The 27,299-nt window shown below is 36.3% G+C and overlaps 1 protein-coding gene across 1 annotated transcript; it reads right to left on the bottom strand.

The window, feature by feature from the left end:
* Window positions 1–615: 615 nt before the first annotated feature.
* On the bottom strand, window positions 616–10,895 carry LOC139005666 (C-type lectin domain family 12 member B-like). Its single transcript, XM_070407869.1, has 8 exons — window positions 10,808–10,895; window positions 9,800–9,919; window positions 7,582–7,680; window positions 6,617–6,736; window positions 4,992–5,063; window positions 3,577–3,725; window positions 2,665–2,771; window positions 616–995 (listed from the first exon to the last, which is right to left on the bottom strand). Exons 1-8 carry the CDS (start codon window positions 10,839–10,841, stop codon window positions 839–841), a joined length of 858 nt encoding a protein of 285 aa, XP_070263970.1. The 5' UTR covers window positions 10,842–10,895; the 3' UTR covers window positions 616–838.
* Between the last annotated feature and the right edge of the window lie 16,404 nt (window positions 10,896–27,299).

Raw genomic sequence — 27,299 nt, 5'->3', positions numbered from 1 at the left:
CAGAGTTCTGAGTAATGATTGGAAAGTGAGGAAGTACATAATCACTGTAGATTCTTTGTTCAAGTACATTTACTTTGAAGAGGAACTTATAAAAGGGGTAATTAGAAGAGGAGTTTAAAGGGATGGTGAGAGATGTATGGGTATGTTTATGTCTTGAAGGTAAGGCTTTTTAAATGAAAGTGATTGAATGTATGTGAAGGGGGTAGTTAGTGTAACAAAAACTTGAAGCAAAGTGGGGTGAGAGGAAAGAACCAGAGTCCATTTAAAAGTAGCCTCAGACACGAAAGATATGTTATCCACTAAGATGAAAAGCAAGAAATTAAAGATGTAATGAAACTGACATATTATAAAATCTTCTAGGAAGACCTCTTGCAAACAACTTAAAAAGTAAGTTACTTCAGAAATTTGTTTTAAGTAAATTTAGGTTTTGATATTTTTCTTTGTGTTACCATTGATATTTCTTTATGTTTGCCATTCTTTGTAAATGTTATATTGTCACCTATTTCTCATTGCATTTGTTTTGAAGCTTTGTTTCCATGAATTCGCAGTTGTAAATGAATAAATAAAATTTGAAATATAAAAAAGAATCCGAAATTGTTTATGATGAATGACATGTTTATTAACTGTTATATAATTTTCACAGAACAAAGAAGCTCTGAAATTTCAGTTTTCTGGGCTACCATGATATTTTTGCTATGATCGTACACCCTGTGTCCTTCTATCATAAACTCATTTATCTCTTTGTGCCATGAAAAAAAAAGGTTTACAAATAACATGAAATAACAATAGACTAAAGACAGGCAAATCTTGAATCTGGAATATCATGGAGATTCAAACCTCACAGCTCTTCTTTTGCATTCTTCTTCTGATTTATTCCGTGGGCAGCCCTCTCACACATGCATGAAAAGGACATGGTGCAGTTATCAAAACCAATGGTATGTGCATTTGCATACACACATTTCCCCTCGAAATCTGGACTTGGCTCTGGTAAACCCCTATAAAATTTAGAAAATACAAGTCACTGGCCATACTCACTGTATTCAAATTAAATAGCATTACTTAAGGACATATTGTGTGAAATTTATTATGCCAGGTGCTGTGGGGAACTCAAGGAAGTAGAGGCACTCTCCCTCTTTTCAAAGAATTCATACATTTTAGAAGAGATGAGATAGACATGTAAGTAACAGATAAACTTACAAAATGTGATAATTATTTATAAGTGGGAAAATACACACCTGTAGAAAGAGAAAGAGAATGGTCTGCCTGGAAAATTATGTCAGTAGCATGAAAAACAGAACCTAAGACCTGGGTTATAAAATGAAGCTTAAGTACAGATCAGCGTGATAGAAACCACCCAACTCTGCATGTACAGCAACAGTTATAAAAGCCTAAGCGACTATTATGACAGTCGACTAAACGACTAGTCGACTGGTTGCTATGATGCTCACTGACCACCAGGGGGCAGACGCTCAATGCAGGGGCTGACCCCTGGTGGTCAGTGCACTCCCACAGCCAACCTCCCGTGGCTGGCCAACTTCCCATTGTCCCTCCTCCTGGCCGGCTGGCCCCACTCGCTCCCATCAAGACTGGGCGAGGCAGCCCCGATTGGCCCTGATTGCTGGCCAGGCCGAGGGACCCCACATGTGCATGAATTTGTGCACCAGGCCTCTAGTTAGATATAAAAGTCAGCCAAAAGTATTACTCATGAAGTTTAGAATATCCGATATAATAAAAGGCTAGTATGCAAATTGTCCCTCGATCAGGAGCTCAACCAGGAGTTCAACTGGGAGTTCAACCAGGGAACAGGGCTGGCCGGCCAACAGCCCGCAGCCCCTCCCACAGGCCAGCCCGACCCTATTGGCCCTGATTGGGGTGGACCGGCCAGACCCCACCTGTGCAAGAATTCATGCACCGGATCTCTAGTTAGATATAATATGTGTGTTTATTATATATAAATGGAAAAACAGCTTCATAAATACCCTAAGAGAACAAAATTAAATTAATTAGCTATCAAAATTATTAAAACTTTGAAATACTAAATAAAATTGTCACAGAGTGATGAAACAGCTTGGTAATATATATATATATATATATGTTGTGACACATATATAGTGTCACAACGTATATACTATTGTATATATAGTATATATATAGTGTATATATATATAGTATATGTATACTGTGAATATATATATATATATATATATAGAGAGAGAGAGAGAGAGAGAGAGAGAGATAATCATGTATATACAGTCGTAGTTGTCTAATGCAATGTTTTTGGATTACAATTTAGCAGTATTTACTTGAAACCATTAAAAAGCCTAAATTCTTTGGCTGAGGAATAGCTGTTCTGCACTTCTCCCCCAATAAGTTACTAGAGATGTCCCAAAATTCATATATAATGAAGTTCCTCCCTATATATTATATTCATTATCTAAAATAGTGATCAATCAGAGCCTCTAATATTTGAGGCATATTTATACAAACTATGAAACACGTAAATGACTTTATAATTTATAAAGTTGCTGACAGTATAATATGAAATAATAAAAGCAAGAGATAAAAAAGGTCTAAATTCTGCTCCCAGTAAGCATCTCTATTTTCTTCAGTCTTTAAGTGAAAGACATTGAAAAAAAGGAACAAGGAATTGGATTATATACTTACAGGTCAGGAGAAGGAGAAGAGCCATCCTCCCACTTCCATTCATTGTCTGCTTTCTTATAAGAGAGGCCAAGCCAAGTATGATTCACTGCAAGTAACTTCATGATATTCTGCATGGACCCAAAATACACAAAGGTATTAACAGTAAGAGTGCATTTAGGGATGAAAATACTGAACTTGTGTCAAGTGAGAAATAATCATAAAAATAAAAACAATGAGCCAATATATGCCCATTGATAAATGAAACACCAAAAATTTGTGCATTTCTCAAACCAGAAATTCAATAAAAATAAGAAACAAAATAACTGAAAGAAAATATCCTAATGAAGAGAACAATACACTAAAAAAAGAATTACCTTTCTTAACTCATTTTATCATTCATTAAACTCTGTGCCCATTCTTTGAGCTTGACATATATCATTGAGTAAAAATGAGAAAAAATTCCTGCTTCCAGTGAGGGTGTCAGCCAGATAGGAATAAAGAAACATATGAATAATATGGTCTGTAAAAAGGTGACAAGTGCTATAAAAAATTAGAGCAGGGTAAGAGGATTACAGAGGAGAATGTCTGGGCTGTGCAGTGGACAAGATACACAGGTTGCGATTTTGAAAAGCACTGTTGGGTTAGGTGATACTGAATAAATATTGAAGGAGGTGAAGTAGTTAGTGATGGTTATATCTGAAAGAACAATGCATGCAGAAGGAACATAACTGCTAGGTTTCTGCAGGGAGGGTATGTGTGTTATGATGAAAAAGAAAAGTGTGCTGAAGTAGACACACGAGGAAAGAGTAGTAAAAAGTTAAACAAGAAAACATCCTTTATACTGGGTTTTAGATCTACAGCTGAGCCCTTCTTTTTGACTGGTATCTGCTGTTTGTTTATGTTCCAGAAATAGAGAATGAAATACAGTCTCACCTTCAATCTATTCCTTCCGGTCTTTAAAAATGTAGCATTCAAAGTGACACAAAGATCAGAACAGTTTAACCAAGAAACCATCTCTATGCTTTGGTGGTAGCAATAGTCTCTGTGTTGCACCCAGTGATGCAGAGACCCACAGCAGTCTCCTAGGAAAGAAAATATTTACTACTCAGCACCCACAGAGCCTCACAAACAAGGCTTTACTGCTTCATAGCTTCTCCCTCTTAAAAGAATGAGGTTGACTCTATTACAGGTGTCCCCCGCCTCCCCTGCCACACTTCACCTCCCTCCACACTGCCCTGTCCCACAGGTCTTAACCACATTCTTAAAAAAAAAAAAAAAGAATGAAGCTGTTATTAAGAACTAGAGGTCCAGTGCACGAATTCATACATGGGTGGGATCCCTCTGGGTGGCCTGCAGGGATTGGGCAAAAACCTGCAGTTTAACACCACCTACAGCTCCTACCTGCCACCCCCACTCATCCTGGCCCCACTGTGCCTGCCACGGGCTCATGCCCAATCAGTCCTGATCGGGAGAGACTCGCACTGCCGTAGCAGTGCTCACCAGCCATGAGCTCTGTGTCTGGCACCCTCCCAAGGGGAGTGGCCTATGGGATTGGGCTGAAACAGGCTCTCCAACATCTGCCAAGGGGGGTCCCAGATTGCGAGAGGGAGCAGGCCAGGCTGAGGGAGCCCACTGGTGCACGATTGGGCTGGGGAGGGATCATGGGAGGGTTCCAGAGCGTGTCCAGCCCATCTGATTCAGTACTGATCGGCCAGAAGCCAGCAGCAAGCAGACCTACCGGTCAGAGAATTTGCTACCTGGTAACCAGTGCACATCATAGCGACTGGTTGACCAGTTGACTGCGTGCCCGCCCCCCCCCCCTCCCCCCAGTGGTCAGTGCAGATCATAGCGAGTGGTTGAGCATCCTTAGCATATCATTAGCAGATTACACTTTGATTGGTTGTTTGGTTCTGCCATTCCATCTATTTACATATTACCCTTTTATTATATAGGACTAGAGGCCCAGTGCACAAAATTTGTGCACTGCAGAGAGTTTCCCTTAGCCCAGCCTGCACCCTCTCCAATCTGGAACATCCCTCTCACAATCTGGGGCTGCTGGCTCCAAACCACTCACCTGTGTACCTGCCTGATTGCCCCTAACCGCTTCTGCCTGCCAGACTGATCACCCCCTAACCACTCCCCTGCAGGCTCGATTGACATCTAACTGCTCCCCTGCCAGCCCGATTGCCCCTAACTGTCCTCCCCTGCCAGCCATCTTGTGGCAACCATCTTGTGACAACGTGGGGTGGCCATCTTGTGATGACACGAGGACATGGGGTCAATTTGCATATTACCTCTTTATTATATAGGATTATCATCAACTCAGAATTATCTCGCTTCCAAATTACCTTGTTTTGCATTTAGTTCTTCCAAAGCCTCAATAATATACTCATTCTCCTTTTGGAGCTGTTCAAGGATTTCTATACAGGACAACAAGACTAAATATTAGATGAGAAAACACATTACATCTGATATTTTTACTATTTCAAGAATCACAATAATGATAAGGATCAAGTGGCAAAATATGGACATAATTTTAGTCCAGTTCCCTTCCCTACAGAATTAGTTTCATCTCTGGCTGAAATAATTAATTGTACTATAAACTCAAAGTTGCTTAGAGACTAGATTTTAATAGTTCTCAACACAAAAAGAAATGATAATTACGTGACATGATAAAGGTGTTAGCTAATACTGCTGTAGAACTCATATTGCAATATATAAACGTATCAAACCAACACATTGTACTTCTCAAACTTGTACATTATACATCAATCTTATCCCAACTAAAACAAAAACAAAACCAGTCTTTTAACATGCCTAATCACTAAAAAACTCTCAAATGGTTGATTTAATTTTTCAATATAGGTTTGATACATCACAAGAAAAAAATAATATTTTAATGCAAGTCCTCTGTAAAATATTTATCATAAACATAGACTATTTTTATATTCCAATTTAATTAACATAAAAGTAGCTTTCAGATTACTCCAATATTTTAAATTTCTTTCCTTAGGAGACATACAGAAACTGTGAAAACATGATCACTTTTCAGATATTTAAGTTCTTCCATTTTCATGCTCCATGAACATCTTGCACAAACTGCTGACCTTGACATTTTATTTTTGGTTTACATGTTTTCTCTAAGCCTCCTAAAGGCTGGGTTCATATTTTATGTATGTATGTATGTATGTATGTATGTCTATATGTATGTGTTTGTTTATCTTCACCTGAGGATATTTTTCCATTGTTTTTATTTATTTAAAAAATATATATTTATTTTTTTCAGGGAGGAAGGGAGAAGGAGAGATAGAAACATCAATTATAAGAGAGAATCATTGATAGGCTGCCTCTTGCACACCCCTCCCTGCCTCACTTGGGATCGAGCCTGCAACCCGGGCATGTGCCCTGACCAGGAATCAAACCTTGACCTCCTGGTTCAGGTCAATGCTCAACCACTGAGCCACACTGGTCAGGCTTTTTCCATTGCTTTTAGATAGAGTGGAAGAGAGGGAAGGAGGGGGAGAGAAAGAGAGAAATATGTATGTGAGAGAGACACAGATTGCTTGCCTTTTTCACAAGCCTCGACCAGGGCCAGCAAACAAACCTCCAACCCAGATATGTGCCTTTGAGCTAGAATCCAACCTGAGGCTCTTCCGTGTGTGGCCAATGCTCTCTAACCAATGAGCAACATCTGCCAGGACTGCATTTATTTTTGACCACCAGCCTAGTTGTGGGCATCTAGTGTGCATTGAATAAATGTGATAAATAAATGAGTTAGTGAGCCAATTAATTAATATAGGAAGCTATTTTTGGTACATGTGAGACAGTTTCAGAAGATGGCATGAAGAATTAAAGAGACAAGAAGCCATTAAAACTACCATGCTGCTATATTAGCAATGAACCATTTTAGGGCTGCAACAAGGAAAATAATCCAGCATTCTGTAAAGAGAGTTTGTTCTAGTTCTGATATTACCTTTATTTTGGTAAAGAACTGTTTGGATCTGAAGAAACCTTCCTGATTTGTCTTGGAAAGACTCAATCCATTGGTTAAGATCCTTCATCTTTCTCTCAGATGCCTGAATACTTTCAAAGTCTAAGAACAAGAATTCCAAATAAGTATAAAGCATATACTCAATTATGAAACAGGAGCATATTAGACTAAAATGTTGAATTGTTACAGTTTCCTCTTTAATAAATTCCCCCAGGAATGTCTTTGAAAACTATAAATGATATTTAGCTAAGGGAATTTTAATTTATCCACCATTACTTCTAAAGTCTAGTCTAACTCTAAAATATAACCTTAATTTCTTATGTTTGAATGTGTTTCTATCAATAAAAATACTGTTCAGCTCAATTAAAAGAAACAAAAACAACAAAAATCGTCTCAAATCTTTTAACATCATGTCTGGTTGATTTAATGTGTAGAATTTTACTTCATAAGCAAAAGTATAACATTTTTAGTTTCAAATTAATGTTATCCCAGGGAAACTACTATTTTTAATAACAGATGGCAAATGATTTTAATAATAAAAACATTTTATTGATCTAAGATAGGTTGCTGACGGCATGGACAATTTGAATAAATTTTCAAAGAAGTTTCCTATTTTCATAGTAAAAACAATTGCAAATTCATTGAGCTGAATGTTCTTAGTAAGTGGTAATTTTCAAAATAATAATAAGTAATCATTGCTATGAATATCTTAAGCAGCATTGCAGTAATATATCCTCCTTAGGAAAAAAAGTGCAGTTGAGAGCTCACAAAGATAAATTCACTAAAATAGGAAAACGTTGTGATAATTTAATGGCTTCTTCCCTGTTCTCTCTTCAGCATGGCATTAATACATTTACCAAAAACTGGGATCTGGAAAATAGTTGAAAGCAATATGATAATCTAACAAACAGGCTACTATTTCTTTCCCCCAAATAAATCAAACTTACATTGGTAACCAAAGAATCCACATAACATCAAGAGCAGCAGGCTGAAGATTCCCAGGACCACTGGAATGATTCCATATACAGAAAAGTGGGAGGCAGAAGCTAAGAAACACAGTGAGAGATAATCAGAGAGAATGTCCGCTCCTATTACTTGAAAGATTAATGTCAATATTTTTCATTTATTATTGTTTCAAAAATATCCTGAATTTTCTGAAGGATAATGTCCAATGTGTGAATTACTATGAACTATTAGGCTGAATGAGAAGAGAAAAAAAGACCAAAAACCTAGTTAAGAGGATGTGCAGCCAAGAATTAACATGCTGGACCTGACTGTTGTCCCACAAGGCCCGCTGACAAGATGGCCTCGCCTGGCACCTGCAAATAGTTTCAGGAGCGTTCCCATCACGATTAAGTGATAAGAATGGCTCCCTGGGCTTAAACTGTTTCTGCAAACAATATGCTTTGTGCTGAACAACTGCTTCCGTTCCGGAAGTCTGGAACTTTGTTACATGCCAACCTGAGGCTGCCTAGGTGAGCAGCCCCAGATCAAAACTCAACACTGATTCTCTAGTGAGTTTCCCTGGTGGGCAACAGGTGACATGTGTTGACATACTTGTTGCCGGAGGAATTCACGAGACCTGACTCTACTGGGAGAGGGTCCTTGGTAACTCGAGCCTGGCCTCCCGGCACTTCACGTACCTTTTCCCTTTGGTGATTTTGCTTTTACCCTTTTACTGTCATAAACCTAAGTTGTATGTACAACTATCTACTGAGTTCTATGAATGCTTTTAGAGAATCATAAACCTGAGTGCGGTCTTGAGGACTTCCACCTCAGACAAAAATTTTGCATACAGGTATTATTAAATATTCTTAAATACCAGGCATAAAATTTCAGTTCAGTTAGCATTATCCTCATTAATATAATCAGATGGGGGAAATGCTTAAGTATTTAAATCTATGTTGTTCTTGTTTTTTTAAAAAAAATGTTTAAATATATTTTATTGATTTTTTACAGAGAGGAAGGGAGAGGGATAGAGAGCTAGAAACATCGATGAGAGAGAAACATCGATCAGCTGCCTCCTGCACACCCCCCAACTGGGGATGTACCGGCAACCAAGGTACATGCCCTTGACCGGAATCAAACCCGAGACCCTTCAGTCCACAGGCTGACGCTCTATCCACTGAGCCAAACCGGCTAGGGCTATGTTGTTTTTAAGATAGAATTATTAGAACTTAATGACTAGTAGTATATTCTCCTCATAAAGAATTACTGTAAATCTTAGGTAGTGTCTTAACTGAATGATATTTGGCTATAGAACTACCAATATCTATAATTTATTCAGTTTCATAAAAATATGCTACATCCCCACAGTCCAGAAACTAAACTTTCAGACATCATTGTTAATAGTCTTTTGGGGGGGATATGTTTATTATTCCACCTGACATAAATTTATAAATTCTAGTGCATAAAGGTATTTCCTTATATTTCTGGAGAATTATACTTTTGAAACAAAGTGAAAAGCTCCCACCAAAGAGAGTGGTTATATTCATACTTAATGGCTAATTCATTTTTTAACTTGCTGGATAATATAACTTAGTGGCTATCGACCAAAGATAATTTTGTCCCCAGGAGACATGGTAAATGTCTGGAGACATTGTTGGAGTCATAACTAATGGGCGAGTGCTACTGGCATCTAGTGGGTAGAAGCCTGCAATGGTGCTAAACATCCTACAATCACTGGACAGTCCTCCCAACAAAGAACTATCCAACCCGAAACATCCGTAGTGCTGAACTGAGAAACTGTGTTCTACAAAATGATGTTAAGTTTAATTATGGTCAAAAGGAGGCAATTGTGTAGCAGGGCTCAACATTTTATTGTCTTTTTACAATTTTACTGAAATTTAAACTTCAAGCACATTTGTATCTCAGTTTCACGTGAGGAAACAAATCTATATTTGGACAAATGGTTTCTTTTATCTTTAACTATGCTTCTTAATATATGAACTTTTCAAACATGTCTGTGAGAATATATGGTTTTGTTTATTTTTACATATGTTTTTGGCGGGGGGGGGGGGGGGGGGGATGTAAGCTCGATATTTTCTCTAAATTTTAAAATACCCAAATAGTAACAACTTAGAGAAAAGTAAAATCAGGGGAAGAGGTAGCTTAAGATAACACAGAGAGAACATAAATTAATAAAATCTAGTATATATACTTTACCATTCCTATTGCTGTGCTCAGGAACTGGGTCCCACACATCCTCTGGAGGAGGAGGGGGAGGAAGGGGAAGAGGCGATTCCAAGTCCACAATAGGGATTACCTCTGTCTGCTCTGTGATTTCTTTAACATAGAAAATAAGTTATTAATGTCTAACCTTATAAAGCAAATTATTTTAGACTGAGTGGATAAAAAAATTGTGGTACATTTACACATGCCAACTATGCAACTTTAAAAAATGAAGATCTCTTACCCTTAGCGACTGCATGGATGGACCTGGAGATTATTATGTTAAGTACAATAAGCCTGTCAGAGAAAGATCACATGATCTCACTCACATGTGGAATCTAGTGAGCAAAATAAACTGACTATATAAAATGGGTCCAGAGGCATGGAAGCATGGAACAGACGGACAGATCTCAAATGAGAGGGGAGACAGGAAGAGATTAACTGAAGAACACATAGGCATATATACATAGCCCATGGACACAGACAGTAGTGTGAAGAAGGCATCAGGTGGGGTGGGGAATGGAAGAGAGCAAATGGGGGGGCGATATATCTGTAATACTGGCAACAATTTTTAAAAAGTGGTAAAAAAAAAAGTAAGTAAAATAAAATAAAATAGAACCCCTCTTGCACTTGTAAAAATATTAAGAGCTTATTACTATTTTTAAAGTTCGATAGAAATATGAATATACTAGCAGTAAAAAAGACACATCACGTTTCTACCCAACAGCCCATCTAGCCCTCCTTAAACTACTTAAACTAATGGATTACATTTTAGATCTAGCCAAGAAATAGATAATTATTTCTGCTAATTATCTATGAAAGTGCTCTTTCAAGCATATCTGGAAACACTAAAAGAATATCTGACAATTATGCCCCTACTATAATTGCAACCAGAGGTGACAATACACAAAAGTAACTAAAATTTTACTTTAGGTATTTAAATGAATATTTAGTTAGTAAAATGGTATGGAACATTTGGATTAAAAAAAAAAATAGTAGTACCTGGAGATTGTTCAGAGTCTGAAGCATTTGACATTGTGGAGCCGCTGGATGATCTCTTTGTCTGAATGGTAAAGGGGAGGCCACAGAAGTGTTGGTAGATGAATGAGTAGATATTTCTGACACTAACCCCTTAGACTTGAGGAGAAGTTCAGACCTGGCCTAAGGTGGGGCAGCTGCATACAGTTGTATGATACTAATTTACTCTGGTGAAAACCACAGAGGACATGTGAATCAACAACTTTATATATTTCTGATAGGTTTGCAAAAATAAAAACTGTCCCTACTTAAATAGCGTACAACAAGCCTTCTTTGCTGTTGTTGTTAATCCTCACCTGAGGATATTGTTTTCCATTTGGTCTTTAGAGAGAATAGGAGGGTTGCGGGGGGAGGGGCGGGGGGGGGGGAGAAAGAGAGAGAGAGAGAGAGAGAGAGACATTGTTGTGAGAGAGGCACATCAATTGGTGGCCTCCTGCACATCTCCTAACCAGGGGTGAGGATCGAACCTGCAACCCAGGTACATGGCCTTGACACGCCATCCTTTGGTGCCCAGGCTGATGCCCTAACCACTTTGGAACACTGGTCAAGACACAAAAAGCCTTTTAATAGCATTTGATTTGAGCAAGTAATATTCCATCACTCTGGAAACAAATTAAGAAAATCCACTGTCATAAAAAATTATAATTGAGTAGTCTATATCGAAAATTCTCTTGAGGATTGAGAATGAAGTGAAGGAAGACATAAAGTGTATGGAAACTAAGAGGCTAGATAACCAGATGAATAAGAAAAGGAATAATACTGGAAATAACAGATACCTGTTAATCAAAGGTGGATTTAAATGACATCCTATAAGAAATGGCATTTGAAGATAAAAATCCTAAAACGACATTTATATATCCAGCTATTGACAGTTTGGCTTAAGTTTTTTTGGTAACACCACCCCCCTCCCAGACTTTTTTTTTTAAGTAAAAACAATTTTTATTCACAGAAATATGAGTGGGTAGACATGAACAAACTACCTGTTGCTATTTATTGGACTCACATAAAAAGCCCAATATTTGCAGTGGGTATAAATAGATATTGTACAGACAAAAATAAACATATGACTCTTTCTCATTGAGGTCATAACCTCATAGAAACTAATGCATATTTGAGCCAGTCTGTTTGAAACCATAGAAGATACCACAGATATAAACTGTCATAAGTTTTCCATTCTTTTATGTCCAGTCCAGATAGAATGGTTTTATAAGTAATTATAAAAATATATCGCATTTTGCTTTCTAATATGTGAAATACAAAGTTAATTGCCTAAAAAGAATATCATATCTCTCAAAGAACTTAATAAAGTCAGAAATAAATAGAACAGAGATTTAATAAAAATATACCTCCTATTGATCTATAATTAAAAATCTAATTATGTTGAATTGGATCAGGATTCAGATAAGTGGGGGAAAGGAAAATGTATTAACCATTTATGTTTGAACATTACTTTTAATAAGCAAATATGAAAAAATATTATATGGATGTATACAGTATCCTATTCATGTTTGTATCCATTCTATTAAAATAAAATAATTTTATTCTACTGTGTAGCCTTTTGATATAACCGCCTCTCCATTTGGGTAGGTATAAATCTATGCATTTTAAAGAGAGATTCCTTTAAAGAATGAGCTAGAAGGAAAGTTCTGTTTCATTGTTTAGGGGGCAAAAACCAAATTGCTTAGTAGTGGACACATTAAAAAGGAAACGGAAAAGGAAAATGAGAAGAACAAGAGCAAGAGAAAGATAAGACAAAAACAACAAGAAAGATACATGCCAATGTGTTTATTTAATTCATATGAGCATAAAAATTATTTACACTGGTGATCAGAGGCAAGTGGGACTATAGGGGAGAGGAAAAGATTATTCATATTTGCTTCACCATTAGCCTTCATTATATACATAGAGATAGAAAAGTCAAAGCAAAGAGAGTGATTCAGAACAAAGAAAAAAATTCATGTTGTGGGAAAACTTTACCATAGAGAATGTTCATAGTAGTGCTATATCTGAGGTCCACATTATTAGAAATGACATGTGTCCATAAATGAGGAAATAAGAAGTTGGTTAATGCCCCATAATATAATAAAATACTATACATCCAATATAATCACTACATTAAAATCTACTTTTTGACATCATAGACATATATTTATGTAGACAAATTAATTGAATAAAGAGCCTATATCCCACTAATAAACTGCACAGCAAAGGAAACCATCAACAAAATGAAAAGCCAACTTATGAAATAAGAAAAAATACTTAAGGTCATATATCTTATAGAGGGTTAGTATTTAAAATATATTTTAAAACTCATACAACTCAATAGCAAAAAAAAATTGATTTAAAAAAAATGGCAAACTGAATAGACATTTTTCCATAGAAGATATACAAATGCCAACAGGCACATGAAGAGATGCTCAACAATTTAATATCAGTTATGAGGAAACAAAAATCAAAATCACATGAGATATCACCTCACTTCTGTTAGCATTACTATTGAGATATCACCTCACTTCTGTTAATAACATTACTACTAAAAAAGAAAAGAGATGATGTTGGTGATGGTTTGCAGAGAAAAGGAATCCTTTCCCACTGTTGATGGGAAGGTAATTTGGTGCAGCCACTGTGAAAAACAATATGGAGATTCCTCCAAAATAGAACTACTATATAATTCAACAATTCCGATTGGGATATATATCCAAAGGAAATGATAACAGGTTCTCTCCTAGGTATCTATACTCCCATGTTCATTGAAGCATTATTTACATTAGCAAAGTGCGATAGTCCACAGCCAGAGTGGCTTTCACGGGTTCAAAGACTTGGAGGGAGGGCTGACGTGCAAATGATACACACAAGACAGAATATTAATTTTTGTAATCACCGGGGGAACCAGAGAATAATTCAACTAAAGAAGTCAAGTTCCCCCTGTTGTTCCTTTCCCAGCTGCTTTTATTAGCTAGAATACACCATTGCCTTTAGGAATGCAAACAGACATATCAATGGTAATGTTTAGCAAACAGTAAGATTGGCAGGTCTTGGGGGAGTTTGCTTTAGGCCATTGAGTCAGCAGCAGGTAATAAAATGTAGATATTTACCCTGTGAATATCAAAAGGAGTCCTGGTCAGCCTTCTGCCAGACTCTTCACATTTATATCAATGACTGTTGATCTTGGTCTCCAGCAACCAAGAAATGGAAACAACCTAAGTATCTGTCAAGAGATGGGTAAAGAACAAGATGTAGTATATATACTCATATATATACCATATATACCATATGAATGACTGAATAATATTCCATTGTGTGACACAATGGAATATTATTCAGCCATTTGAAAGAAGGAAATCCTGCCAATTAGGACAACAGGGATGCATCATGATGGCATTAATGCTAAGTGAAATAAGTCAAAGAAAAACACATACTGCATGGTACCACTTAGGCAAAATATTTTTTTAAAGAAATCAAACTCATAGAAATGGAGAGTAGAAAATTGATTGCCGTGAGTTGGGGCATGTGAGAAATAGGAAGAGGTTGGAAAAAAGGTACAAACTTTCAGCTATAAGATGAATAAAGTCTGAGGGTCCATTATACACTAAGCATGGTGACTATAGTTAATAACATTGCATTGTATAATTGAAATTTACTAAGAGAGTAGAACTTAATTGTCCTCATTACCCCTCCCCCAAATATGTATGGTATTATACAGGTGTTCACTATTAGATGGGAAATATCCTTCACAATATCAAGTCATCACAATGTATACTTTAAATATGTACAATTTGTCAATGATACTTCAATAAGCCAAAAAAATTGAAATGTGTAATTCACAATGACACCAGGATAGAAAGGAAATGGAGGTGTATATGTGAAAATGTTGCCAGTAGATGCCACTATGCAGTATGCTTAACATTTCTAAGAATATAAAACAACAAATCAGAATTGTTAAATAAAATAGAGAACTAGCATATTTCTTCATCATCTCTCATTTTCATATCAGTACAAGCATTATTTTTAATATTTTTCTTCTACTACATTTTCCCTTTTCACTTAGGAATCATAGCTACATAACAAGTTTGTTCTTGTTCCCCACTTACCTTTTTAAATTTAATATTTGGTACTTCTGGTCATTTAAGAATGTCATCTCTATGAACCCATTTGTTCAGATTATATGAAGTCCTAAATTCTACAGTAGAATTTGCTCACTTCTAATTGAAAATCTAAGGCTTACTTGATTGACTGAATTGAAGAGTGCAGAATATAATTTTAAAAAGCACTGTATAGTTTCAGAAAACCTGTTAGAGACAACATATTTGAAGTCAATAAACTTGGATTATTTTTGTGAGTCAATTGCCATTTGAAAATATTAAATACTAGAAGCCTGGTGAGCGGGTATGGTCCCTAGGCCTGGCCTGCAATCAGGGCAATCTTCCCCAGCTGCCTGCAGCTGGCACCACCCTCCACTGCTAGCTACCTCCGGTTTCCCATTCGTCATCTGGTGATCGGTGCCTGACAGCCAGAGAAAGGGACCAAGAGGTTAGTTGTTCCTGCTCGCTCACTGGCTCTGCCCCTGCCGTGGGTGGCCATCAGGTGATCAGAGCCTGCCGGCCAGGGAAAGGGACTAAGAGGTGGTCAGTGCACCTCATAGTGACTGGTCCAGCAGTTGTTCTAGTCATTCTGCCATGAGGGTCAATTTGCATATTACCCTTTTATTATATAGGAAAGAGGCCTGGTACACAGTGGGGGCCAGTTGGTCTGGCCTGAAAAGGGCTCCAATCAGGGTGGGGGTCCCTGCTGGGGACAGGACTGGCCTGGACGAGGGGCTCTGGTGGTTTGCAGGCCATCCACGCCCCCATCAGGGTGGGGGTCCCCGCTGGAAAGGTGGGGTTGGCTAGGGTGAGGGACCATGGGTGGTTTTCAGGCTGGCTAAACCCCCTGTTTGTCAGGAAGGATGTCCGGATTGACATCCAGAAGATGTCTGGTCTATACAGTCTAATTAGCATATTATCCTTTTATTAGTATAGATATGTTTTTCTATTAAAAATCCAATAATTCTGATTTTGCTCTCTCCACAAAGAACAGTAGATATATTAGATGAATATAATACAAATGACAATGTCTCTGAGGACACATTTTTTTTACATTTTATTTTTAATTTTTACAAATATATTTTTTATTGATTTCAGAGAGGAAGGAACAGATAGAGAGAGACAGAACATCAATGACAAGAGAGAATCATTGATTGGTTGCCTCCTGCATGCCACCCCACCAGGGACTGATCTGGACATTTGCCGTGATGAGGAATGAAACCATGACCTTCTGGTTCATAGGTCATTGCTCAACCACTGAACCACTACAGCTGGACTTATTTACATTTTAACACTTACTTCAATCTCAAAATTGTATAACTTTGTACTTATTTTCTTTTAGTTGGCTTCACCAAGAACTTAAAAGTATGGTTTTTTTAAACAAACTCTACAAACAAATATGTATCATTAATGTTATAATAACACAGAGAAGCTGTTTTTATCATTAATTACTTCATTGTACATATATACACATATACATAAATACATATACATGTGATTAGACATTTTATCTGAAACAAATAGTAGATTAAATTGTCTTGCCATTGTTTTTTCCTAATATTACATTCTCAGGAGATTTATGTATAACTAGAGGCCTGGTGCACGAAATCATGCATTTAGGGGGGTCCTTCAGGCTGGCCTGTATCCTCTCACAGTCTGGGAGCCCTCAAGGGATGTCCAACTGAAGGCTAAAGCACGCTTCCCCAGGGGAGTGGGCCTAAGCCTTCAGTCGAACATCCTTAGCGCTGCAGTGGAGGCAGGAGAGGCTCCCACCACTGCCACTGCACTCGCCAGCCATAAACCCGGCTTCTTGTTGAGCGGCGCTCCCCCTGTGGGAGCACACTGACTACCAGGGGGAAGCTCCTGTGTTGAGCATCTGCCCCCAGGTGGTCAGTGTGTGTCATAGCAACTGGTCTTTCTGCCATTTGGTCGATTTGCATATTAGCTTTTTATTATATAGGATATTTAGAATCTTACTACTTGGTGGTGGTCATCATAGTGGTGATAGTGGTCTTTTTTTAAAAAAAAATATGTGCTTTGTATTTTGTGCAAAATAAGTATGGCCTTTTAAATAATTTTTCCTACTCATCTTCCCTGTTGAAAAACTGTCCCTGTCATAAAGTATGCAGGGTATGTGCCCTTGACCGGAATCAAACCCGGGATTCTTCAGTCTGCAGTGTGATGCTCTATCTGCTGAGCAAAACCGCCTAGCACACTTTTTATTTCCAATTTCACTACTTTCTGCTTTTAATTTTGTTCTTTTGCTTGATTTTTTTTTTATTCTAGTTCCTCAAGGCAGAAGCTGAGATTATTGATTTGTTCCAGACTTCAATATGCTTACTGATTTGATGATTATGTATTCTATTGATTACTAAATGAGTGTTTAACTCTTCAGCTATTGCAGATTTCTCTATTTTTATTTTAAATTTTAAAGGTGTAGTAATGACTGATATTTTGTCTACTTGTATTAGATCCAGATATAGTAGGGAAGAACAGTGTACTCCTTCCCAAGCCCATTTATCTTCCTCCCTACTTACAACTCTTGAGGATTATGTGTATTTAGTTTATAATTTTTATTTGAATACATAATGAAAACTTTTATATTTTATATGACTACTATATACTGATTTGTATATGACATAATTATGAGTTAACAACATACTTCAGTTCAGAATCCCATTATATGAAATATGCAACGGCTCACTTATCTATTTCTCTGCCCTGATACATTTTAAGTATTTCTAACTTTTTTCTACCAATAATGCCGCAATAGACATCCCTGTCAATAAGTGAATGATGGAAATCTAGGGGAGGAGCATTCCAGGCAGCGGGAAGAGCTAGTGTCAAGGCCCTGTGGCAGAAACAGGATTCATGTATGCTGAGTAAAGTTGAGGAGGCCAGCTTGGTTAGAGTTAGTGGAACCACAGGGAGTTGAAGATGAGTAGGACCTATCTATCCTCTCCTCCCAGATTCACTTTTCCTTCATATACAGATAGTTCTTTCTCCTCCTCTGATGCTGAGCTGATCAGAGTCTGTTTCCTCATCAATAAATTGGGAAATCAATACCTGTCTCAATTACATGCATTATAATACTCAGGACATCCTCTATGAAATATAAGATTACCATCTTATTGTACAGAGGAGGAAACTAAAACCATCTGCACATCCATTGCTTTTTGGTACTTCCACCTTATGAACTTACATGTACATTCCTTGTATGTTATTCTGTTATTTCTGTTGGTCAGAATTGTTAGCTCCACAGGATTGTTAGCTTCCAGAAGTGAAGCTAAGGTCATAAGAGGGTCTAAGGACACACAGACAGGAATTAACTCAGCAGAATTTTGGATTGAGATGGTGGGACTTCCTCAATTGTTATCAGTTGCCTGAGGTGGGAACATTTTGGCAGCCAGCCTTTCAGAGTTGTAGCTGCAGGCTCACCTACCCACCACTACAGTCCTAGGACTGGGCACAGTGGGAGTCAGTGTTAGAACAGCCCTTTGACCTAGCAGTCAGCCACTCTATGGGTCATTCTGGAAATGCCTGCATTCACCCTGTCCCCGCCTTGTCACTGTGGACCCAAGGAAGCAACCCAGACTGGAAAGAGACAGAAGTGACCAACCTGGGGAAGTGGAAGGGAACATCTAAAATCCAGGACTCCCCTCCCGGCTGGAAAATTTCTACCTGCAGGCTAACCAGGACAGTCACACAGAGGGCATCTCTCTCCTGCAACCTAAGGCCAATCTGTTCTCATTTGTCCTCAGTGTGAAAGGAGCACAACACCATTTGGGCAGATGATGGACAGAGAGGGCCTGCGCATGCCGTCAACAGAACCCCAGGTCACGGAGATTCCAGCCGTCATCTGTGGAGTCCCAGGGACTGAGCATCTTCTCAGGAGGGTCACAGGAAGGGCAGCACAGAGGACACCCCCTCACCACCATCTTTCTCCTCTGCTCTCTGATTGTACTAATTGTGAAACAAATTAGGAAATGCCACTGTCATTAAATAATTATAAGAGAGTAATCTAGAGTGAACATTCTCATAAGAATTGAGAATTTAGTGGGAAAACATAAAGGGTATGGAGACTAAGAGGCTAGATAACCAGGTAATTAAGAAAAGAAATAATCCTGGAAATAACGGATGTGTGTTCATCAATGGTGGATTAAAATGATGTTCTTTAAGAAATGGTATTTGAAGATAAAAATCCCATAATAAAATTTGTATATTCAGCTATTGACAGTTGGCTTAAGGGGTTTTTTGTAACACCATCTCCCCACATGCTCTTTTTCAAGTAAAAACAAGTTATATTCACAGAAATACAAGTGGGTAGCCACCAGCAATGGGCCTTTTGCCCTTTATTGGAGTCATACAAAAATAGCTCAATATTGCAGTGGGTAGAAATAGATATTGTACATGGACAAAAATAGACATAGAGACTCTTTCTTATTGGGGTCATAACCTCATAGAAACTAATGTATATTTCAGCCAATCTGGTTGAAAACACACAAGATACCACAGATATGGATAGTTGTCATAAGTTTTCCATTCTCTTATGTCCAATTTAGAACAAATGGTCTTACAAGCAATCATGAAAATGTATCACATGTTATATTTTAGTAAATTAAATACAAAGTTAATGACTAAGAAAATGTAATACAACTACTGTTCACTCAAAGATCTCAGTAAAGACAAATATAAATAAAGCAGAGGTTTAATAAAAAATAAATTCTACATTGATTTTTCTGCCTGTGTATAAATAATTTTTACTTTGTTGTTGCCTTTCTGTTTCTATAGTTAAAAATCTGATTACACTGAATGGGTCAGAATTCAGAGAAGTACAGGGAAAAGAAAAGTATTAATCATTAATGTTTGAACATCACTTATGGATATATACAGCACCTAACCATGGCCTCATCCATTCTACTACTCTGAAATAAACTTACTGTACTGTGTAGCCTTGTGATATGATTAGCCTTGTGATATGGAAGATTATGTATCTATGGATTTTAAAGAGAGAACCTTTATAAAAAGGAACCAGAGGAAGGTTCCATCCATTTTCTTGTTTAGTAAAAAAAAAAATTGTGTAGACACTTATAATAGCACATAAGGAAGGAAAATGAGAAGGAACAAGAGCAAGAAAAAGAGAAGATGCAAAACAACAAGAAAAACATTTTTTGCAAGTGTATTCAATTTATCTGAGCATGGAAAATTATTTATGCCGGTGATCATAGGCAAGTGAGACTGTCATACTTGCTTTATTTTTAGGCTTCATATTACATTTTATCAGGTGTTTTGTTTGTTTGTTTTAGTTCGAATAGAGAAAGGAAAGTAAAAGCAAAGAGAGTGATTCAGCATGGAAGGACCTGGAGTGTATTATGCTAATAAGAGAAATAAGCCAGTCAGAGAAAGACAAGTATCACATGATCTCACTTTTATGTGGAATCTAATGAACAAAATAAACTGATGAACAAAATATATCCAGAGACTTGTAAGCATGTTAGCAGATGATGAATCTCAGAGGGATGGGGGGAGGTCAGGTTGGGAAGAGATTAATCATATAATTGATATGCATGTTGTGGGGAAACTGCATTATAGAGAATGCTCATAGCAATATCATATCTGAGGACCTGATTATTAGAAAAAATATGTCCATACGTGAAAGTTTGGTTACTTTTCCATTGATATAATGAAATACTATATAACCAAGATAAACACTACACTGAAAATTTTTGTGTCATTGACACATGTTCATCTAGTTAATTGAATAAAAAACATACATCTCACTAAAAATAAAAAACTGCACAAAAAAATAAAACATCAACTAACTGAAAAAACAATGTATGAAATAGGAAAAAAATATTTATAAATCATATACAAAGGGTGAATATCCAACATATATATATTTTTTAAATCTCATACAACTCAATAGCAAAAGAAAAAAATCTGGTTAAAAAGAAATGGAACCGACTGAATGGTGCCAGAGAGGAGGGGGTGGGAGTGAATGGATAAAGAAGGTGAAGGGATTAGCTAAAGACATATATGCATACCCCGTGGACTTGGACCATAATGTGGTGGAGGCCAAGGGAGGGAGACGGACGGGTGGGTTGAGGGAGGCAAAGCACAGGAGCTGGACATTGGAAACCTCTGCAATAGTGTCAACGTTAAAAGTGGTTTTTAAAAAAAGAAAGAGATTGGGGCATCTCTAAGACAAAAATGAGCTAACCTGAAAGACCTCCAATGGCCCAAACTAAAACAATGTATTAACTTTTTTAAAAAAATATTTTGTATTGATTTCAGAGAAGAAGGGAGAGGGAGAGAGAGATAGAAACATCAATGATTAGAGGGAATCATTGATTGGCTGCCTCCTGCACACAACCTACTAGGGATCAAACCCATAACCAGGGCATGTGCTCTGACTGCGAATTGAACCCTGAACTTCTGGTTCATAGGTCAACACGCAACCACTGAGTCACACTGGCCAGGCCCAAACTAGAACAATTTAAACAACACAATAAATAAAGTCGTATTGGATTATAACCTAGGTATTAAATTAATATTTGTGAGCCCATACTATCATAGATAAATGGTTGAATAATTTTTAAAATGACAGATAAAAGACAAATTTTTACAGATTTTCAAATACTCCCTCTTCAGGCTGGGCTGACCTTGGTGTCTTGCTTCCAAAGAACAGAGATGGAAAGCAGAAACTGGTGACCTCACATTGGAGAAGCCTGGCATACACTAACCAAATGATAAGGTGAATATCACCACTGACACCTTGTGTGTAACATGTATCCCCAATAAGATTTGATGAGTAGCATACTTCACATTTGTAATAATTTGTCCAGAAACCCATGCGTAATTCCAGTCTAAATATGAGAAAAACTTAAGAATGAATAATAATTGAGAGGCATTCTATATAATAAAGAGCTAATATGCTAATTAGACCAGACAGCAGAACGACCTCCAGATGACCTCCCAGAGGAAGCCAGGGCTGTGAGGACTGAGCCAGCCAGGGCTCAGAGGGCCAAGCTCCTTGCAGAATTTTGTGCATCAGGACTCTAGTTTTACATAAAACCTGACCACAAAAAAAGACTAAAGGTGTCACAGAACAAAGTAGACATGACAATTAAATGTCATGTTGTTTCTTTAAATGAATATTTTTAAAAAAAGGACATTAAGGGAAAAGCTATAGAATCCTAATGAAATATGTAGTTTCATTATTAGCAATGTATCTATATTCAGTAATTTGAGTTTGACTAGGATAGTATAAGATGATTACAGTAAGGAAACCCAGGTGAAGACTATTAGGAAATTATATACTATCTGTGAAACTTCCTATAAATCTAAAATTATTTTGAAATAAAAAATTCATTTTTTAAAACATACTCTTTTTGCAACAACATGTGGCACCTAGCCCTGTTAGTCATTTGAAAAAAATAGAAGACATAAAATCTATCAACAATTTCACAAAAAGTCAAACAGACCTAATATTTAAACATTTTATTGATTGATCATTGTCATTTTAAAATTTTGTTTTTGACACTGCTTATATAGTAAAAAAAAAAAATTATTTCATTAAAAGCAAAATACCAAGAACTAATAGTTGTAACCTATTAGTTCAACTTATTAAAATATTAAATGGGACAGAAAATAAAATAAACTTGTATTTTTTAGTATTTAGTGTATAAGGGAAATTAGAAAACATAAATTGATTCTTAATTTTTATAGTCAGAGAAATATACCATAAAAATATTTTGAAAAATATAACACCACCAAGATTATTGTTAAAAACAAGCATACTTTATAGATGAAAAATATGGTGTTCCCAATGCTAACATTTTCTTAACATTATCCTCTTTACCATATTTTGAATTTTGAGTCCTTTAAGATTTTTTGTTTTATTCTTAGTGCTAATGAATGCTTACTATGGTTTATATGAAATTGCCGACTCGTCAATGAATTGTAAGTTTGGATGTTTTTATATTTATCTGCATGTGTGTATTCTTAAATCAAGACAGATAAAACCAACAAAGAGTTAGCAATGCCTAGGAGGTTGCATTGTCGCCTAATAATAAAAAGTGACAGTAATATTTAATAATTTCAAATTATTAGTGAAATATTTAGAATAATGGGCAGATGTGTATTATGATGAAAATAACTATTACAGTATGTCATTGGTTTAAAAAGATAAATTGCTGTACAAAGGTATAATATAGAAAAAAATGATCAAAAAGTGGGTCAGAGACTTGACTTTTTGATTAAGTGGGGAAAGTAGTACTAAGAAGAAAGAAAAACATTTGATGGGCTTACAAATGTGAGAAGCTAAGGTCTAAGCAAATAATTTCAAGGTCTAGTATTCCAATCAGTTGAATACTAGATGAAGGTTGAAGTTGCCAGATGGCTGTTTTGGAGGAAGTGTATAGCAGTTGGAGAGAACAGAACAAAAATGAGAAATGACTATCACAAAACCAAAAGAACATATAGCCAGAATATAAAAACATTCCCCTTCACAGGCTACCTATGGTTATCCTTTGATTACACTCATTCTGTTGGGTAATTTCTGCAAAGATTTCTTAGCGTATCAAATTCGGTTTTCACTTGTCATCACGTCTCCATTCTAAAACTCAATGGAACATCTTTGCAAATGAACCACTCCCAAATTTTTTTTTAAATAAATTAAATCCACAATTGAATTGCATTCCATTACTGTGTATATTATTATTGAATGGTGAAAACAGTTAAAACTATTTCAGTGATTTTCAACTGAGCTAAGATCCATATGTTTCAATCGCATGGTCATTGTTCAGCCATTATACCATGGGCAATGCTACATCAAACACTAAGAGGAATCTAATAGACTTCTATTTTTTATCATTAGAGTAACAGACGAGAGGGAAAGAGGACATGAAATCATCAAAGCCTGAAGTTTTTTCTAAGTATATGCTATTGATGCTGGAAAAAAATGAAAACAAACTGTAAAAAGATTGTTATGGAAAATATACAGTTTTTCAATGAATAAAGCAATTGAATTTAGAAGTATTTCTAAAGAAGTGGGCCTTAAAAACTTATTATACAAACTCTGCTTTAGATAAATGTGAGACTATTCATGTTCATGGATTTTCACTGGGCTAATAGTATAGTAGATTACAAGATGAACGTAAATTTCTCCTTAAGTAGGATTTTCATTTAGAGCCCAAAACCTTAGTGACTGTTATATAGATAGTATTTAGAATCTTACTATTTTGTGGTGGTCATCACAGTGGTGATAGTGATCTTTTGTTTTAATGTGCATTTTTATATTCTGAGCAAAATAGTCATGGCCCTTTAAATTATTTTTTCCACTCATCTTCTCTGTTGAAAAATCATCTTTGTCATAACGGATGTAGATGGTGAAACCTGAATCTTGAATATGAACTGTATTCTCACATCTTCTTTACTGAAGGCTGAGCAGTACCGAGGGATCCTGGGTAACAAGGGCAGATAACAGAGAGCCCAGAAGAATCGCCTTGTGTTCCAGCTCATGCACATCTGGTCCACGCGCCTGCTGGGGCTTCCCTCTCCTGCTTGGACCAGACTCCACTGCCAGCAGACTCCTCTACCTCACCGACACAGGTATCACCAACTCCATAGCCTTGGCGCTCAGAACATCTGGTTGTTATTAGTGCCACTTGGTTGCATATACAGAGTATAATGAATAGATTGTTTTTTAAAAAGTCCTGTACTTTCAAAATTAAGCCAAATGAGTTGATCAACACATGTTTAAAAATTTGCAAGTAAATTACCTCCTAATAAAGTTTTCTTGGTTTTATATTGAATGTAAATGATAGTTTTGTAAGCAAATACTGTATTTCAATATATCAGATTAACCAAATGCCTTAATAGAGCAAATGATCATATTAATGAGGACAGGATATGAGTGATTATGTAATGATCTAGTTAATTATTCATTTTTATTGTCTATATAGTAATATGTTTCTCTATTTCACATCCACCTGTAGACTTGCAGATTTTTGTGATATAGGTCCACTTTTCTGATATTTACACACTTGGTAAAACATTTTTAAGGCATTATAAAGTATTTCTGTAGAATCATGTTTTCTGGTAACACATTATCTTTTGGGAGATAATTAAATGTCCTGAGTGAGTGTTATGAACATACAGAGGCCTATATATGTTTAATCATATTATAAAAGGTAACTGGAGCAGCACACTGAAGAAATAAATATATGCATAAATAGTGTTTAAGTTGAAGGTTCACCTGGAAACTAGTGGGCATAAGAATTTTTAATTTTTTTGTTATAGGAATTCTACTCCATACAAATATCTTTGATTATTTGAATGATATTTAAAATACTGAAACAAGTTAATCAAATGTTTTAAACTTTGCAATAATATTAATATTTCAAGGAGAATTACTTACTTTTAGTCTATGCCTTCAAATATTATGGGCATGACACAACTTATCCCATAGGACTACAAACTAACCAACTTACATACTAATTATAGGGCATTCCTTTTTAATACTTTGTTGGAAGAGATAGAAATAATTTTTTAGGATATTACAGCAAACAAACTGTTTTTAAGTCATTAAAAATGAAGATAAATAGAAAAATATCAGGAGAGATCATGAAGGAGAAATTTTATAATAACCCATTATATACCTTTACAATTCAAGTGACTCATAAATTTTTCTGGGCATTTTTCTGGATAGGGGCAATTTCTAGTGTAGTATAAATATTTTGTAGATCATAGCATTTTTTATAATTTAGAATGAAATACCAGATTTGGAGAAGTTAAGGTATAATACATCAAATGACAGTTCTCAAGTATCTAAAGGGAGATGGTAAATGTTAACTATATGAAGGGAAAGAAAATATTCTAAGGCAAAAATCTTTTTTGGAAAAGCAATGCAAAAATGAAATCATTCATCAGCAGTTGAGTGGCATGAAAGACTGATTTAATTATATATGAAGAATCTAAAAGGGAAAATTGAACCTGAAAATTTTGTGTGTGTGTTTTTTTAAATAGGATTGTCCATTTGTGTCTTTTAGAATTGTGCAACAAAATATTTCAGAGATGAACACAAAAAATACAGCATATGCAGAATTGAAACATCTTCCTTCCAAGAAGCAGATGGGAAAAGAAAGTGAGTATTTTTCCCCAATTCCTACTGAAGTCTGATATTATTTTCCTTGTTGAATAATTTCTCTAAAGGCTTTCACTATAATTTAGCACGACACATTATATCTAACTTATTTTCAAGATTTTGTCATTTAAAATATTTACCTGATAGACTTGGCCTAGTAAGAAGAAAACAATTACATAGATTGTTTTCCTTTGGAAAGAAATTTTGTTCTGTTAACTCTCTTCACACACATTAAGAGTCTACATGCTTTGCGCTGACCGGTTTGGCTCAGTGGATAGAGCGTCGGCCTGAAGAATCCCGGGTTTGACTCCAGTCAAGGGCATGTACCTTGGTTGTGGGCTCATCCCCAGTAGGGCATGTGCAGGAGGCAGCTGATCAATGTTTCTCTCTCATTGATGTTTCTAACTCTCTATCCCTCTCCCTTCCTCTCTGTAAAAAAAATCAATAAAGAGTCTACATGCTTTGTGAGAAATAGTGTGAATATGTAGAAGTAACCACATCTCTTTTTTGATCTCCAGAGATAAAAGAACAGGTAATTTACTCAGAAGTGAAAACATCTACTTCAAATTCCAATCTGACCACTATAACAAGACCTAAATCACCTAAAGGAAAAGGTAAAGCAGGGGACTTAGCTTAGGTGTACTCTAATTATGTAGCCTGTGTGTATGTAATCTAAGCAGCAAAAGGTAAACACCACTGATCCGAATGACTGAGTTAGTGTGCCCAGCTTCATGAGGTTTTTTTAAACCATATTTTATAATCTGAACTCTTTCATAAAAAGCGGTATTGAAAATTAAATATCCATGTTTAGTTTATTCTGAAAAATTAAAATAATTCCGATGCTCTTTAACATGTGCATAACTGAGCATCTCAAGTAGCAAAAGTATTTGTTTTTAACTTGTTTGGAAACAAATGTGAATCTCCTGATGTCACTATCACTCATTCCACAAAGTTTCCAGCAACAATATTTGATGAACATTATTTTTACGTTTGTGTTTATAATTTTTTTTGTGAAACAGCTGTGGTTAATCCTAATGTTGAAGAGCAGTAATCAGGCTCCAATGAGAAAATGTTATATGCCTGCAACCATATGATATTCCCAATATAATATATATCTTATGATTGTGGATCAATAAAAGAGACTTATCTTATAGAATAAAACCCTAATATGCAAATAAACTGAAAGGGTAAGGACCGGTCACTATGATGCACACTGACCACCAGGGGG

The sequence above is a fragment of the Myotis yumanensis genome, unplaced genomic scaffold (genome assembly GCF_028538775.1).
Source record: "Myotis yumanensis isolate MYYU_CA2020_CCGP unplaced genomic scaffold, mMyoYum1.0.hap1 SCAF_3, whole genome shotgun sequence".
Taxonomy (NCBI): Eukaryota; Metazoa; Chordata; class Mammalia; order Chiroptera; family Vespertilionidae; genus Myotis; species Myotis yumanensis.
The sequence above is the reverse complement of the archived record's forward strand: the minus strand, read 5'-3'. Positions and strand labels throughout refer to the sequence as shown.

Bases quoted from the DNA above. Each gene is read 5' to 3' on its own strand.
- LOC139005666 (XM_070407869.1), bottom strand. From the start codon at position 10,841: ATGTCAAATGCTTCAGACTCTGAACAATCTCCAG. The intron at 2,772-3,576 runs GTGAGACTGTAT...GGGTCCATGCAG, and splicing joins CCGGAAGGAATAGATTGAAG to AATATCATGAAGTTACTTGC. The intron at 996-2,664 runs GTAAGTATATAA...TAAATTTTATAG, and splicing joins TCTTCTCCTTCTCCTGACCT to GGGTTTACCAGAGCCAAGTC.